This window comes from Physeter macrocephalus, chromosome 9 (genome assembly GCF_002837175.3).
Source record: "Physeter macrocephalus isolate SW-GA chromosome 9, ASM283717v5, whole genome shotgun sequence".
In the NCBI taxonomy this organism is placed as follows: Eukaryota; Metazoa; Chordata; class Mammalia; order Artiodactyla; family Physeteridae; genus Physeter; species Physeter macrocephalus.
The window spans coordinates 34,945,253-34,963,194 of NC_041222.1; the positions used below are offsets into that span (position 1 = coordinate 34,945,253).

At 36.7% G+C, this 17,942-nt stretch overlaps 1 protein-coding gene across 2 annotated transcripts in view; it reads right to left on the reverse strand.

Moving 5' to 3' along the window:
* The window catches only part of VPS13A (vacuolar protein sorting 13 homolog A), a 280,175-nt gene that overhangs the window by 109,438 nt on the left and 152,795 nt on the right, over positions 1-17,942 (reverse strand). For both annotated transcript variants that reach the window (XM_024126732.3, XM_024126734.3), the window contains exons 33-35: positions 16,783-17,087; positions 3,134-3,281; positions 66-216 (exon numbers count right to left, since the gene is read on the reverse strand). In XM_024126732.3, coding sequence (XP_023982500.1) covers positions 66-216; positions 3,134-3,281; positions 16,783-17,087 — 604 coding nt within the window. The remainder of the gene's footprint in view (positions 1-65; positions 217-3,133; positions 3,282-16,782; positions 17,088-17,942) is intronic.

The window sequence follows — 17,942 nt, forward strand, 5'->3', positions numbered from 1 at the left end:
ATTAAAGGAAGGACAGAAGGAAAGAGGAAAAGAGGAGGGGGACTAATTTAAGGTTAAGCACATACCTCCTGAATGGTGTGAAGCATTAGTAGCACCACTAGTAACACTAGACTGATCTTTTATTACTCCACATGAGGCACTATCACCTTCTTCATTCCATATGTTGCCGTATAATGTTTTAAAAACAGTTGTTATATCTTCTTGACTAAGAATGAACTGTTAAAAAATAAGATTTGCTCATTTTAACATTACTATTTCATGCAGTCAAAAATTTTCATACTCGAAAAACAATTTTCATTTCAATCCTCTACAAAACCAACTTTTAACATATTGGATAATTCTACTAACTGAATATTCCATTTTTGAAATGACCATGTGATCTTCAGTACCTTGTGAAATACAGAACTAAATTAAATGTCAGCATCAATGAAGCTATGAATGATGAACGTTTTTTGTTATGAATGTAGCAAGTAACCTACTAATTTTAAACCGTTAAAATGAACTTTCATTTTCAAGTATTCATGTAGCGCCTTTGTATTTTTTTGGTTAGTAAGCATCTCAATTTACAAATATAGAATAATAAAAAATAAATTTATACAATCGAAAATATTTTACACTATGTTTTACATGAATTATTTTAGCTGAACCTCACAAAAGTCCTAGGTGTAAAGAGTATAATCCTGATTTTATAAGAAGGTGAGGCTTAAATGATTAAGTATCATGCTTAAGTCCACTTAAAGAATGCAACACACTAACTCAAAACTCCATGTGTTGCAAATTTAGCCTAAAACCACTAGCATAAGACTGTCTTGAAAGCTGTGATGGTTAATTTTATGTCAACCTGACTAGATCGTAGTATGTAGAGACTCAGTCAAATATTATTCTAGATGTTATATATATAATATAATATAATATAATATATAAAATACACACACACACACACACACACACACGGTCCTGCAGACCTCCTACAAATGCCCAGCTGCCTTCTGGGGCAGATCCACTAGAATGAAATTGAGTCTTCCCCTATCAAGAAACACCCGAGGAGTTAGCGGCTGTTGCAGTCCACCTTAGGGGACCACATATTTGACTCTCCCTGGACCTCAACTTCAGAGTCAGGGAGAGGTTAAAACTGAGTCTTCAAGAAGTCAGTCTAACGCATCCAGACCAAGAGTATACACACACATACACACAAACACATATATCCTATTGGTTCTATTTCTCTGAAGAACTCTAATAAAACAGCAATTCAGTTTAAAAAAAAAAAAGAACTGTGAGTTTTAAATTGATATGTCTAATAACCTGAAGGGGATAACTTTAATTCCACAAAATTTAACAGTTTTATTTGCATCGGGCTTCCTTTGACTGCATTTCAAAAGTGATAAACTAATCTAGTGTTTTAAGATTAACTCCATGTGTACCTTATTCCTGCTACTTATGTTTTGTTTTTAAATTTTCATTTATTCATGACACTTATTTTGTGATTATTATGTAGCAGGTATTGCAAAAATAGTATATTCACATAAATTAATAAAATGAAATTAAATATTACAACTTCTAAACCATAGTCTTTCAATTAGTGCATGTATATTGAATACCCCCCAAATAACTGATATTAATCATTAACTCTTCACTCTTGCCAACGGCTCAGTGCAAGAAGCTGGAAGAACTGTAAGGATTCAAGGAATACTAGTCTGTGGCTCCTACACTTCAGGACTGGCTGTGTGTGCTACCACCGAACATCTGACAAGTCAAAAATCACAAACTGCAGCACTTAGCCTGGACGCATTAGAGTAACCGATTCTAGCCTCTTTGTGATGCAGAGGATGATGTCCAAGAGGGTTCCAATGTGTGAACCTGAGGGTGAGCCACAACAGCTGCTAACTATTCAGATAGATCATTGCAGGGAAAGACCCAATTTGATCTGTCCTGGAAGGCAGCTGGGCATTTGCAGAAGGTCTGCAACATCATCTGAACATTCTGCATGGATTCTCCCTGGAGGAGAGTGAAGGAAAATGGTGTCCCAGCCGCCCCACACAAATCTGCCTCATGACTGGGCCCAGTGGGGAGAAGATTTGCCCAGTATGCTAGGTAAAACTTGCTACTTATGTTTTATAAGTTTCTAACTGTTGTCTTACCAATACAAAGAGACTTCAATTATTTATCTTAAGAAGATATTGCCCATCTATAATTTAAGGAGTCCGTATGATCTTATACACAGAGTTTAAAGATCTTGAGTTGAGATCATGTTTTAAGTTTTAAATACATCTTTAAGTTAAAAATCTGAAATTTTTAAAATGATGATTTTCTCTTTTTGAATATAATTTTTATGGGGAGAAATAGAAAGGGAAATGGGGGGGGTGAAGGGAGGGAAGAGAATCTGTTAAGTAGGTTTCTTAAAGAAATCTTCCAGAAAGAGTGTGTGTTGCTGTCACTTTACCAAAACATGTGATACAGTTTTGACTTCCATCCAGTCGAGAGATAAAAATACGAACTTGTGGATAGTTACACTGGAGATCTGTGACGCAATATCAACCAATAGGGAAGTAAAGTTATGTCTAAATTACTAACCATTTGCCATTTTCATCTTCAACCACTCCATTCTTCTAGGACCTTTGCTATGTTACTTCATATATTCCCATAGCTTCAAATACCATCTATAATCTGATGATTTCCAAATCATTATTTACAGCCTTAGACCTCTCCACTAACATCTTTATTAAAATATCTAACTGATACTTACAGCACCATGTCTAATATTTGTTTCCTTCATGAGATTTACCATAACTTATAACTATTTTAATTGTGTGCCGGCGTACTTTTTTACTATCTCACCTCTGGACCACCACCACCACCAACCCCTGCGTTATACTGGTAAGTTCCATGAAGCCAGAGATAATGTCACAACTTCTTTGCCACCGGATCTCCAATATCTGGCACAGGGTCTAACACTCAGTAGGCACTCAAATATTTGTTGAATAAATGAATGATGAACATTTAATGCATTCTTATGCTATTATTTCATTTGTGACCAAGGTAATTAATATATAACTTCTACACACAAAATGACTTATGTCCCCAAGCAATATTTTTTAACAAACAAAACAGGAATCAATAAGCATCCAAAAGTTACCTCCATGGGCTTTAGTTGAGCATTTACATTAAAACAAGGAACTTCCTGGTACCACTCCCAGGATAAATTTCGCTCAACAATCACCTCAAGATTTAGTGGCAATAGTAGATCCAGTACTTCCTGGTATGCATCATTAATAAACTGAGACCTATAAGTAAAAATAAAATTGTTTTGAATAGTTTCATACAAAATCAGAAAGTTAAAAAATTAATTATTTTATATACAGATAACAGAAATCAATAATTTTGTGTGTGAAGAGAAAAATAAAATCGAACAGGCTTTCCATGTAAAATGAGAGATGAAAGTCACCCACTTTCAAAGTCACCCACTAGAAACCTACTAGAAACCTGGGTGACTTTCTCTGAGGTGAAGTGTTCCATGTTGAAGAAAAATGAATTTTTTAAATAGGATTTTGCAATATATTAAAAAGTGCCAAAAATATACAAGTTGAACTGGTTTGCAGCACAGAAATTGAGATACAGATGTAGAGAACAAACGTATGGACACCAAGGGGGGAAAGTGGCGGGGGTGGTGTGGGGTGGTGTGATGAATTGGGGGATTGGGATTGACATATATACACTAATATGTATAAAATGGATAACTAATAAGAACCTGCTGTATAAAAAAATAAAATTCAAAAATTGAAATATATACAAGTTGGACAATAAACTCTTAAAATGAGAATTATCTCTACATAATCTATAAACATACATTATACGAGACCTTATTATGAAAACATTTAGGGGCTTCCCTGGTGGCGCAGTGGTTAAGAATCCGCCTGCCAATGCAGGGGACATGGGTTCGAGCCCTGATCTGGGAAGATCCCACAAGCCACGGAGCAACTAAGCCTGTGCTCTATATATCTACTGAGCCTGCACTCTATATAACAACTGAGCCTGCACTCTAGACCCTGCAAGCCACAACTACTGAGACTGCGTGCCACAACTACTGAAGCCCGCGTGCCTAGAGCCCATGCTCTGCAACAAGAGAAGCCACCGCAATGAGAAGCCCGTGCACCGCAACGAACAGCAGCCCCCGCTCGCCACAACTAAAGAAAGCCTGTGTACAGCAACGAAGACCCAATGCAGTCAAAAATATATAAATTAATTAATTTTAAAAAAACAATGAAAACATTTAAATTCACTGATTTACACATGTTAGCAGATTACCACATATCCCCTTACTTCATAAGAAACCAATTTGCACCATATGAAATTCCTATTTCTATGGATCAAATATACTTGAATATGGGCAATTTCATATTAAGTTGAACCATATTTGCCTTTCCAAGTACTTATAAGGGTAGGACTGATGCTCAGGAATGATAAAAAGAGTAGTAGGTTACCAAACCCCTTTCAAGTGACATGTGACCAAAGAAGCCTACCATTATGCCTTCAAATGACAATCTCAAGGTGGTACTCCTCAATAATACATTTACATTTTAATTGGCAGCAAATCCCAAATTCTTCAACTAGGGAATGAAGCTATGACTGTAGAATTTACATATCACTTATTCAATTGGAGAGAAATATGGGCGTCACCAGGGATCTCCTAGAATTCCTAGCATCATACTACTGAATGTATTAACTATAGGGTAACATTATACTTAGCATGTATGCATCCTTGCAGTCTCCCTTAATGGTACTAAGTTAAGGATCTAAAAGCTCTAAGCGGATACTACATATACAATTTTAATAGGTGAATATGAAAATATATAGCTATGCCATAAGTCACTGAGTCAACCTTATATTGTTAAAAAGTTATGCGTTTCCAATTCATCACTGTAATAAATAATACTTGGTTCATTAACTTTGTACATCTCTTTGAGTAAATTTCTTCCTCTGGACTAATTTCAAGAAATATTAACTGCTGTGTCAAAAGATTACTTCCTCTGGAAAAACCTTTCCTTACCAGTACTAGTTTTCCAGGGAATTAAAAATTTTTCCATTAGGAGAATTTTGTGAAGACTGAAATAAATGGAAATCCAAAGGTGCAATGTCTGGTGAATACAGCGGTTGAATCAGAACTTCCCAGGCAAGCCGTTAACAGTTTTTGCCTGGTCATCAAAGAAACATGCGGTCTTGTGTTATTCTGATGGAAGATTATGCATTTTCTGGTGACTAATTCTGGATGCTTTCCTTTGAGTGCTGCTTTCAGTTGGTCTAATTGGGAGCAGTGCTTGTTGGAATTAATTGTTTGGTTTTCAGGAAGGAGCTCATAATAGAGGACTCCCTTCCAATCCCATCATGTACACAACATCACCTTCTCTGGGTGAAGATGGGCCTTTGGTGTGGTTGGTGGTGGTTCATTTCTCTTGCCCCATGATCTCTTCCGTTCCACACTGTTGTATAGTATCCACTTTTCATTGCCTGTCACAATTTGTTTTAAAAACAGAACGTTTTCATTACGTTTCAGTAGAGAATCACATGCGGAAATATGGTCAAGAAGGTTTTTTTTGCTTAACTTATGTGGAACCCAAACATCAAAGCGATTCACATAACCAAGCTGGTGCAAATGATTTTCAACGCTTGATATGGATTTTTTGAGTATGCTGGCTGTCTCCTGCGTGGTATAACGTTGACTGTTCTCAATTATTGTTTCCATTTGATCGCTATGAACTTCAACTGGTCTACCTGACCATGGAGCATCCTCCAGTGAAAAATCTCCAGCACGAAACTTCACAAACCACTTTTGATCTGTTTGATCAGTTACAGCACCTTCCCCATACACTGCACAAATCTTTTTTTGCATTTCAGCTGCGTTTTTACCTTTCTTGAAATAATAAAGCATAATATGCCAAAAATGTTGCTTTCTTTCTTCCATCTTCAATATTAAAATGGCTACACAAAAATTCACCAACTTTGGGGCTTCCCTGGTGGTGCAGTGGTTGAGAGTCCACCTGCCAATGCAGGGGACACGGGTTCGTGCCCCGGTCCGGGAAGATCCCACATGCTGCAGAGCGGCTAGGCCCGTGAGCCATGGCCGCTGAGCCTGCACGTCTGGAGCCTATGCTCCGCAACGGGAGAGGCCACAACAGTGAGAGGCCCGCGTACCGCAAAAAAAAAAAAAAAAAAAAAAAAAAAAAAAAAAAAAAATTCACCAACTTTGATAAGTCTTTTTTTAAATGCACGCTGATATGATAGCTGTCACATACGATCTAACGAAACTGTTTCAAATGAAGTTAAAGACAACTGAGTGCGACTAGAGCCATCTTACGGAAAAAACTGGATGAACCTTTTGGCCCATCCAGTACATTTAATAGGTCATTGTCTTGTCTGTAGCTTCAATTACAATGAAAGATTCATGAGGGTAGGGACTATATTTATGTTATTCTTTGATGTACTGCCAGTACTTGGCTCAGATGATTACACTATGACATGTACTCCTCAATTATTTGCCAAAATAAATACAAGAAATTGGATCAATATATAACAACATATGAGAGTATACATCTCCCTGCACCCAGAGAATTACTGATTATTAAGATTTGCCCAATTTAATATGCAAACATTTCACTGTATTAATTTTTATTCCCTTGAATACTAATGAGGTTGAACATTTCTATTAGCTATACACCAGCTATCACTGTTCCTATAAAGAATCATCTAGTCATGTTCTTTACCAATTTTTCAAATTATCTCTTACTTACTGTCTCAAAATATTTAAGGATTTTTATCCTTTATTTCAGATGTTGCTAATTACCCCATATGCTATGTTTCCCATAATTTTGTTTTGGTAATTAATATTCAGAAACTTATACTTTTATACAGTCAAAACCAATTGATATTTTTCCCTTGTCACTTTTCTTCTTTCTTCAGTGCTTAAATTAGCAAGTTCTTCTCTACCATATGCCTGGTACTTATGTGTTATTTCTCCATAGGTTTTTTTTTTTTTTTTTTTTGCGGTATGCGGGCCTCACTGTTGTGGCCTCTCCCGTTGCGGAGCACAGGCTCCGGACTCGCAGGCTCAGCGGCCATGGCTCACGGGCCCAGCCGCTCCGCGGCAAGGGGGATCTTCCCGGACAGGGGCACGAACTCATGTCCCCTGCATCGGCAGGTGGACTCTCAACCACTGCGCCACCAGGGAAGCCCTGTCCGTAGTTTTTTTAAGAGCATTATTGAGATAATTCATATAATATACAATTCACTCGCCTTTAGTTTTTTTATGCTTATAAATGGCAATATGCTCTAGGGCCATTTTAAACAGCAAAATCATCAAGGAAAAGCCCCTAAATGCAAAAAACATGGCACACAAAAAGGACACTGTTTACAGCATGAGAGTTCAAATAAGAAGGCAGGGCATCACCTTGTTTAACACCTCAGCTGGGAACAAAGGCCTTGGGAGACCCAAATTTCTTGCAGCTCTGTGCATGTCCACAAATGACTGTAAAAGTGCCATGAATATTGATTTTGTGGTTACAAATAAGTTTTAGCAAGCAGAAATAGTCACAAATATGGAATCCGTAAATAATGGGGATTGACTGTAATATATATGAATAATGATGATGCACACACACGTACACACACACTCAACTGCTGAGTTTTCTGTTTCACTAACTTAATTATTTTAGTTTTGTAATATATTTTAGTAGTATTTAATGAAATTTAATATATTTTAGTAGTACCTCTAATGTTATGATTCTCCCATGTCCAATCTCAATTAAAAAAAAATCTTTGCTACATCTTGCCCCCAATTTATATTTCCAGAAAAACTTTACAATAATTTTGAAAGGCTTTAAAAAGAACTGCTGTTGTGGTTTTTTATTAACAGTGCATTAAATGTATAAATTAATTTATAAGAAACTGACACCTTTATAATATTAGATGCAGGAAAATATTCTCTGAAAAATTATTTAAGATTTCTTTCTGGCCCTTGGTTAAGTTTTACAACTTTCCTTATAGAAGTATTATAAACATCTTTTAAAAATTTTTTATTGCAGTTAACATCTTTGCGATAAAATTATTTCAGGGAAAATTGATTTACTCTATAAATGAGTAATTATGTTTCTGGAATTCATCTGAAGGAAATGAATCATCCTAAAGAAATGAGTAGAAAATCATATAAGTATTGAGAAACAAAGATATCAATCATCATTATACTGCTATTTAAAACAACAATAAAAAAGAACTTAAATTTTTAACAGGCAGATGGATTTTTTAAAAACTACGTATTAAAATATTTAGAAAAAATTATGCACTCGAAATAATATGGAACAATGTTTATAGCACATTTTTAAGGGAAAAGAGGAAGTTACAATCTGAAATATACAACAGAATTCTTATTTCACTTAAATATATGTGCAGATATAATAAAATAGAAAAAAATTCCAAATTATTAACAGTAGTTATCTTTGGGTGGTCATATCATCAGCAATCTTTTACATTCATCCCCAATACCATTTTATGTACTTCTTCAATAAAAAATTAATTCTTTTTTGGACAGAAAAGAATACATATTGTTTCTTAATGCTCTAGAAACATTTAGTGAATGCTTTTAAAAAACAATCTATTTGTAATACAGACTCACACCTAATTCATATCTATATCATTTTTTTTAATTTTTAAAAATTGAAGAATAGTTGAATTACAATGTTCTGTTAATTACTGCTGTACAGCAAAGTGATTCAGTTATACATATATATACATTCTTTTTCTACACATATTCTTTTACATTATGGTTTATCACAGGATATTGAATATAGTTTTCTCTGCATTACAGTAGGACCTTGTTTATCCATTCTACTGATACATATAAAAGCTTACATCTGCTAACCCCAACCTCCCACTCCATCCCTCCCCACCCCCCTCCCCCCTTGGCAACCACAACTTTGCTCTCTATGTCCGTGATTCTGTTTCTGTTTTATAGATAGGTTCATTTGTATCATATTTTAGACTCCACATGTGACATCATTTGGTATTTGTCTTTCTCTTTCTGACTTACTTCACTTAGTATGATAATCTCGAGTTGCATCCATGTTGCTGCAAATGGCATTCTTTCATTCTTTTTTATGGCTGAGTAGTATTCCATTGTATATATGTACCATAGCTTCTTTATCCATGCATCTGTAAATGGACACTTAGGTTGTTTCCATGTCTTGGCTATTGTGAATAGTACTGCCATGAACATAGAGATGCATGTATCTTTTTGAATTATAGTTTTGTCCAGATATATGCCCAGGAGTGGGACTGCTGGATCATCTGGTAGTTCTGTTTTTGTTTTCTGAGGAACTCCATACTGTTTTCCACAGTGGTTGCACCAACTTACATTCCCACCGACAGTGTAGGAGGGTTCCCTTTTCTCCACACTCTCTCCAACATTTGTTATTTGTACTTTTTAATGATGGCCATTCTGACTGCTGTGAGGTGGTACCTCACTGTAGTTTTGATTTGCATTTCTCTAATAATTAGTGACATTGGGGCTTCCCTGGTGGCGCAGTGGTTAAGAATCTGCCTGCCAATGCAGGGACATGGGTTCAAGCCCTGGTCCGGGAAGATTCCACATGCCGTGGAGCAACTAAGCCCGTGCACCACAACTACTAGCCTGCACTCTAGAGCCCACAAGCCACAACTACCGAGCCTACGTGCCACAACTACTGAAGCCCACATGCCTAGAGCCTGTGCTCCGCAACAAGAGAAGCCACCGCAATGCAACGAAGCGTAGCTCCCTGCTCGCCACAACTAGAGAAAGCTCACGTGCAGCAACAAAGACTCAACACAGCCAAAAGTAAATAAATAAAATAAATTTTAAAAAAGAATAATAATTAGCAATGTTGAGCTTCTTTTCATGTGCCTGTTGGCCATCTGTATTTCTTCATTGGAGAAATGTCTATTTAGGTCTTCTGCCCATTTTCAGATTGGGTTTTTTGTTGTTGTTAAGTTGTATGAGCTGTTTGTATATTTTGGAAAATAAGCCCTTGTCAGTCGCATCATTTGCAAATATCTTCTCCCATTCTGTAGGTTGTCTTTTCATTTTGATTATAGTTTCCTTTGCCGTGCAAAAGCTTGTAAGTTTGCTTAGGTTCCATTTGTTTTTGTTTTTATTTCTATTGCCTTGGGAGACAGACCTAAGAAAACATTGGTATGATTTATGTCAGAGAATGTTTTGCCTACGTTCTCTTCTAGGAGTTTTATGGTGTCATGTCTTATGCTTAAGTCTTTAAGCCATTTTGAGTTTATTTTTGTGTATGGTGAAGTGTGTTCTAACTTCACCGATTTACATGCAGCTGTCCAGCTTTCCCAGCACTACATGCCAAAGAGACTGTCTTTTTCCCATTGTATATTCTTGCCTCCTTTGTCAAAGATTAACTGACCGTAGGTGTGTGGGTTTATTTCTGGGCTCTCTATTCTGTTCCATTGATCCATATGTCTGTTTTTGTGCCAGTACCATGCTGTTTTGATTATTGTAGCTTTGTAGTATTGTCTGAAGTCTGGGTGGGTTATGCCTCCTGTTGTGTTCTTTTTCTTCAGGAAGGCTTTGGCCATTCTGGGACTTTTATGGTTCCATATGAATTTTAGGATTGTGTGTTCTAATTCTGTGAAAAATGTCATGGGCAATTTGATAAGGATCACATTAAATCTGTAGATTCCTTCGGATACTATGGTCATTTTAACAATCCAAGAGCATGGGGTATCTTTCCATTTTTTCAAATCATCTTCAATTACCTTTATTAATGTTTTATAGTTCTCAGCATATAAGTCTTTCACCTCCTTGGTCAGGTTTATTCTTAAGTGTTTTATTTTGGGGGCTGCAATTTTAAAAGGGATTGTTTTTTTTACATTCCATTTCTGATATTTCATTGTTGTTGTAAAGAAATGCAACTGACTTCTGTATGTTAATCTTGTATCCTGCTACCTTGCTGAATTCGTTTATCAGTTCTAGTAGTTTCTGTGTGGAAGCCTTTAGGTTTTTCTACATATAGTGTCATATCATCTGCATATAATAACAATTTTACCTCTTCCCTTCCAATTTGGATACCTTTTATTTCTTTTTCTTGTCTGATTGCTGTGGCTAGGACTTCCAATACTATGTTGAATAGAAGATGTGTCTAGATCATTTCTTGAAGTCAAACAAGATGTGATTAAATATAGATGCATGAATGTTCTGTTTTTAGTAAATTCAGACTTTTACATAGTTTAAACTCCAAGTTAATAAGCCTCCTAAAGGTTTAAATTATTACTGTATGTCTATAGCCTGTTATTAAAATAGAAGTCTTTCATTTCAATATTTCCCTGTAATTTCTGAAATCCCCGGACTTGGCTAAACAAATCATTCTACATTTTCCTATGTCTTCACTAAATGTATCATTCATTTCTTATCTTAACTGAAACCCGGCTTTCCGTGAAGCTCTATTAAAGTCTGATTTGTCTCCAACACTCTATCTACCTCATAGTTGAGGGATACAAACGATTTTTCTTAATTTGGAACGATGCTCGTCCACTCTCTCTTCTACTCCTTTAAGAGTAACACCATCCAGGTTAACCACCTTCTATTCTTGCTATAATCTATCAATAACTAGTCAGTGTTCATTTTTGAAGACTTTGAGACTACTGAATCTCCAGTTTATAAACCACTCTCTATATTCCATTAGTCTATCAGTATCTTCTTGTCTTCAATTTCTTCCCTCTCCATTATCTGTCAACATGACTTTCAATATTTAAAATCCTGTCTCACTATCTTCAGTCACACCTGCTTGTTAAAAACTGTCTTGCCTGAATCCAACAGACTGTTGGATTCCGAATACCAAATATCAAGTACTACATGAAAAAAAATCATATACTGTTAATTCATGGTTATCAACATCAACATGATCCTCAACGCTACTTCAATACTTCTCCTGGTTCCCTTTCCATCGTTTTGCTTGCTCCATCTTAACCTCTTTTGAGGGATTTTCATCTGCCATTCCTTAAATATGGACATTCCTCAGCATTCTGCCCCACATGTCCCACTCTACAAATTCTCTGTGTGACCTTACTCACTTTGATGGCTTCTATAACTAGCTAAATATTATTAAAGACTCCCAAATCTAGAAATCCAAACACTTTCCAATATCCAGACACTATATCCAGGTGCTTTCCAGATTTGGTTCTAGATATCTTCATAGAAAAGTCATGTAACCATTTTCAAGTTACTGTGCCCATTAGAGAACTTGTTAACATCTCCACTGTACTTTTTTTTCTGCATTGCTCTGTCATATCTCGCTGAACTGCATTATTACCAAATGCTGAATTTTACAAACCTGCAAGCTGAAGACTATTTTAACTACTCTCTTTTAACCCTGACACCCCTTTAATAATCAGTTACCTTTAATTCTACTCCTCAAATTTGTCACACCTGGTTAGTCCTCTACTACCTCACTTCCTTATCCTAGACTGAGTCACATCTAATTCTTACGTGAATTACTCCAACAGTTAGTAAACCATTCTTTCAACTTCCAGTTTTGTCTCCTTTTCACCTATTTTCTACAACCCTTCCAAAATCTAAATGTGTTCCTATTTTTATGCATCAGCTCTTAAAATTCATTAAATAGTACCTATCTCAACAATCTAATGAGGGAGGTACTATTTATTCATCCCTTGTAAAGACTGCTCACTATGATACTTCATGTTCCTAGCACAGTGCCTGGGATATATTACATGCTTAATAAATATTCAAATATTCAATTGATGGAAATTTCTCCTTCCATCTAAGATGAAATATCATGAACTAGATTTACTCTCCTGCCTGAAACAATTCCTCCCTCCCGCCACAAAGACACACATGCAAAATATATTAAAAAATGGTTTTCAAGACACAGGACATTAGGCAATGGACACTGATTACTGAGACACAAGAAAAAACAAGATGAGCCCTAATGCTCCAACTTCAATTGTTTTGAGATAATTTAAAGGTCATGGAAAAGCAGGGGGATGGATAAGCCAAGAAATAACCAGTAAAGTCCATGAGTTACGAAGACAGACCTGAGAGTCCAGGGAAACCAAGGCAGCAAGAGTTCATATGGTAAAATTCCAGAGAGGACAGAGCTACAGAGAAGAACTCCAAAATTTTAGTACTAAATGCCTATACTAGAAAAGAAATGCTCAAATCAATCATCTGAGCCACCACCTAAAGAAACTTAGAAAAAGAGCAATATTAAACCCAAAGCAAGCAGAAGGAATAATGAATATCAAAGTAGATATCAATGAAAGAGAAAACAGAAAAAGAAGAGAAAAAAACAAAAGCTGGTGCTTTAAGAGCAATAAAACTGAACTGTCAAGAATGGATAACCAGGAAAATGGCCAAGATAGAGGAATAGGAAGACTCTAAGATCACCTCCTCTCAGGGGAACACCAAAATTACAACTATTTACAGAGTAACTATCAATGAGGATGACCAAAGACCAGCAGAAAAGAAGCTATTTAAAAACTAAAGATATAAAGAAGGAACCACAACAAGACAGGTAGGAGGAGTGTAGACATTGTATAGTAAAGAACCATACCCCCAGGCCACAAATGGGAGGATAATTATAATTGCAGAAGTTCTCCCCAAGAAACGAGGAGTACAACCCTCCTCATCAGGCTGCCCAGCCTAGAGTTCCCAGAATGACTGGCTTTGAAGACCAGTGGGGCATACTTTTGGAAGAGTCAAAGGGCAGTAGGAAACAGACTCTACTCTTAGAGGGTGCACACAAAATCTTACATGTTCTGAGACCAAGGGAAGAAGCACTAACTTAAAAGGAGCCTGGGTCAGACCCACTTGCTGATATTAGAGAGCCTCCCAGAGAAGCAGGAAGCTTCTGGTACTCACGCTGGGGACACAGACGCTGGCAGAAACCACTTCTGGATGCTCATTCAACCACGAGGACAATGCTGCAGGCAAGCAACATTTTGGAATCCTCCCTCTAGCTCATTAACACTGGGACCCGCCCCAGCCCACCAGTCAGTAGGCACCAGTCCTGGGACATCCCACACCAAGTAGCTAGCTGAGCACTGACACAGCTCCACCCACCAGCAGACCAACTCCCATAGGACCCCCTGAGCTACTGGCCGCCCCAGGACCCAGCCCTGCCACCTGTGGGCTGACACCAGCTCTGGGACCACCAGGCTCTACAGCAAGAGACCACAGGACCCAGCTCTGACTATCAGCAGGCCGGCACGCCCCCCTCCCAGGACATGACCTTACTCCCACAGTGGGCAGACACCAGCCATGGGACCACTGGGCCCCAGCCCTGCCCACCAGTGGCCCAACACCAGCTCTGGGACACCTTGAGACTCTCAACCACCCCAATATCTGGCCCTGCCCACCTCAGGGATGACACTAACTCTGGGACGCCCTGAATACCGCAGCCAGCTTTGTCAGGAACTGGCTCTGCCCAGGAATCCCATTCCTGAGTATTAGCCAAAGAAAATGAAAACACTAATTTGAAAAGATACACATACCCATAAGTTCATTGCAGCATTATATACAGTAGCCAAGATATGGAAACAATCTGAGTGTTCATCAGTGGCTGAATGGATAAAGAAGATGTGGTGTGTGTGTATATGTATGTGTGTGTATACACACACACACACACACACACACACACACCACACACACACACAATGAAATATTACTCAGCCACAAAAAAGAATGAAATCCTGCCATTTGTGACAATACGGATGGGCCTAGAGGATATTATGTTAAGTGAAATAAATCAGACAGAGAAAGATAAATACTGTATGATTTCACTTATATATGGAATTTAAATAACAAATAAGAAACGTGACAAAAGAGAAACCGGTCATAGATACAGAGAACAAACAGGTGCTCGCCATAGGGGAGAGGGGTGGGGGGAGGAGAGAAATAAGTGTGAGAGATTAAGAGGTACAAACTTTCAGTTACAAAATAAATGAGTCGTGGCTATGAAATGTACAGTGTGGAGAATACAGTCAGTAACTATGTAATATCTTTGTATGGTAGAGACTTACCATGGTGATCATTTTGAAATGTACAGAAATACTAAATCACTATGTTATGTTACAGGAACTAACATAGTTCTGTAGGTCAATTATGCTTCAAAACAAACAAACTAACTCATAGAAAAAGCAATAAGATTTGTGGTTACCAGAGGCAAGGGGTAGGAGGAGGGCAAACTGGATGAAGGTAGTCAAAAGGTATAAACTACCAGTTATAATATACATAAGTACTAGGGATATAATGTACAACATGATAAATATAATTAATACTCTTGTATGTTACATATGGAAATTGTTAACTGAGTAAACCCTAAGAGTTCTCATAAAAAAATTTTTTTTCTATTCTTTTAATTTTGTATCTATAGAAGATGATGGAGGTTTACTAAACTTATGTGGTAATCATTTCATGATGTAGGTAAGTGAAATCATTATGTTTACGGCTTAAACTTAAACAGTGCTGTATGTCAATTATATCTCAATAAAACTGGAAGGGAAAAAAATAATGGATACCCAGTTATCCCATAGGAAAAAAAAAAGATCAATAAAACCGATTAACCTCTAGCCAGACTGATTAAGGTATAAATTATAAATACCAAGAATGGGGGAGGTAACATCAATATAGATACTAATGAGTAAGAAGAGAGTATTTTGAACTTTATGTCATAAAACTCTACAATGTAGGTGAAATAGACACATTTCTTGAAAAAAATTAACAATCACTGAAAAATAATTAATTTGAATAGTCCCAAGTTTACTAAAGAAATGGAAATTGTAGTTAAAAATCTCCCACAAGTAAATACCAGCCCCAGTGGCTTCACTGGTGAATTCTACCAAATATTTAAGGAAGAATTAACACAGTTGTACTCAAACTATCATAAGTGTACACATATCAAACTTATCAAACTGCATACTTCAAAAGTATGCAATTTATTATATGATAATTATATCTCAATAAAGCTGTTTTAAAAATATTCAGTTGATGGAAAGAATGGCAGGAGGGAGACAGACCTGCCAGAAGCCAAAGAGAAGCAGCAAAAATAAAAAGGAAAAAAATAAATAGAATGAGATCAAGGAAAAAAATTACAGAAAGAAAGAAAAGAGCAAGTTTAAGTAGTGATGAATCCAAGTTGTAAGAGGAAAAGGGCATTAAATCTAGAATAGATGATTAGAAATAGCACAGTAAAAGTTCTGGAACTATCTGGATATTCACTTATTCCCCTAATTCCTAACCCTATGCAGAGTGAATATATAAAATTGTACTCTACTGTGTGTGTTAGTGTGTGTGTGTGTGTGTGTGTGTGTGTGTGTATATCTTTAATTAGTGTATCAGATCCACAGCACAAAGCTGATAGAGTACTCTGGGTACTGCTGTATTTGCTGAGTGAATAAATATATTAGAAATTCTCCCATTTCTTCCATAACCTTATAATTTAAAAAGAACTGCAAATAAGTACAAACATTCTTCCTCAGATAACAAATTTTACAGCATTCCTAATTACCGAATGAGGAATTTTCCAATACTTCCTAGGTTTTTAAAAACTAGAAGACTATAATTGATCTCACCAAAAAATACTTGGGGAAGAGAAAATCACAAAATTAAGTACAGTTATAATAAAATTAAGTTCCACTCTAAACAGAAAACTCAAGATACCAAAGCCTTTAATGTAAAAAGTTAGAAAAAGATTGCATTCTACATAAATATATTTGTGAAAAGCTTACCTGTATAGTCGCATTTCACTCAGCTTTATCGTTATCAAATCAATAATGGGTGGGGGGTTGATCTGACTCTCTGTTATCACATGGAATGTATTTTTCATTGTAATTAGTCCAAAATCAGCAACAAAAACATTTTCAGAAACTGGAGACTGTGGGATAACCACAACTGGGGCTTTGATGTCAACATCCAATGCCATTCTAGAACTCCTTTGTGCCAGTTCTTTTACACCAGTAGCAGCCATTTCTGCTGCCTGAACAGTTGCCTCAGCCAAGGCTTGTTTACCTGCTTGAAAATTATCTATAAAAGCCTATAAAGAAAACAGAATTATATTCTTAAGGCTACCATTAATGAATAAAACTATTAAATGTATATTGGTATTTCTGATTTTACCTCCTTAAGAAAAATTTTCTCTTGGAACAACTAAGCATTATTTATTCAAAGTCTGACTTGTCTACATTAAACCATAATTTTCTGCAAACAAGGTTGAGAAACACAAAGATACAGATACAGAAACACAGTAAAACAGTAAAAATCTAGTCCCTGGACCAAAGCAACATGTGGATGCTCCAATGTTTCACTGGCATCTATTTCCCTTTTTATCTCACTTTCCTTAATAGCTAAACAATCACACTGTACTTCCCCACAACCACAATGGACAGAGAGCTTATTTATGTTTGTAAGATAAAACAGTAATAAAAATATGTCTGTCAAGAACTCTAAAGTTTTCTAATTCCTGAAATGTGGGAAAAATACTAAATGATATAAAATACACCTAGAATTATACTTAATTTTCATGTTTAATTAATTTCATGTTTTAATTATTTTCAATAATTTTTGAGTATAAAGCTATCACAACAGGGCTCAGTGATATAATGCTTCTGAGTTATAAAAAGAAATTAGAAAAAATTAAACAAGAATACTTTTTCATTTTTACTTTTTATGTACAAAAAAGTTTTTATGGCTATAGGAAAAACTGCATGATAACCTCAGTTAAAAAGATCACAAGGGGCTTCTCTGGTGGCGCAGTGGTTGAGAGTCCACCTGCCCGATGCAGGAGATGCGGGTTCGTGCCCCGGTACGGGAGTATCCCACGTGCCGCAGAGCGGCTGCAGCCCCGTGAGCCATGGTTGCTGAGCCTGCGCGTCCGGAGCCTGTGCTCCGC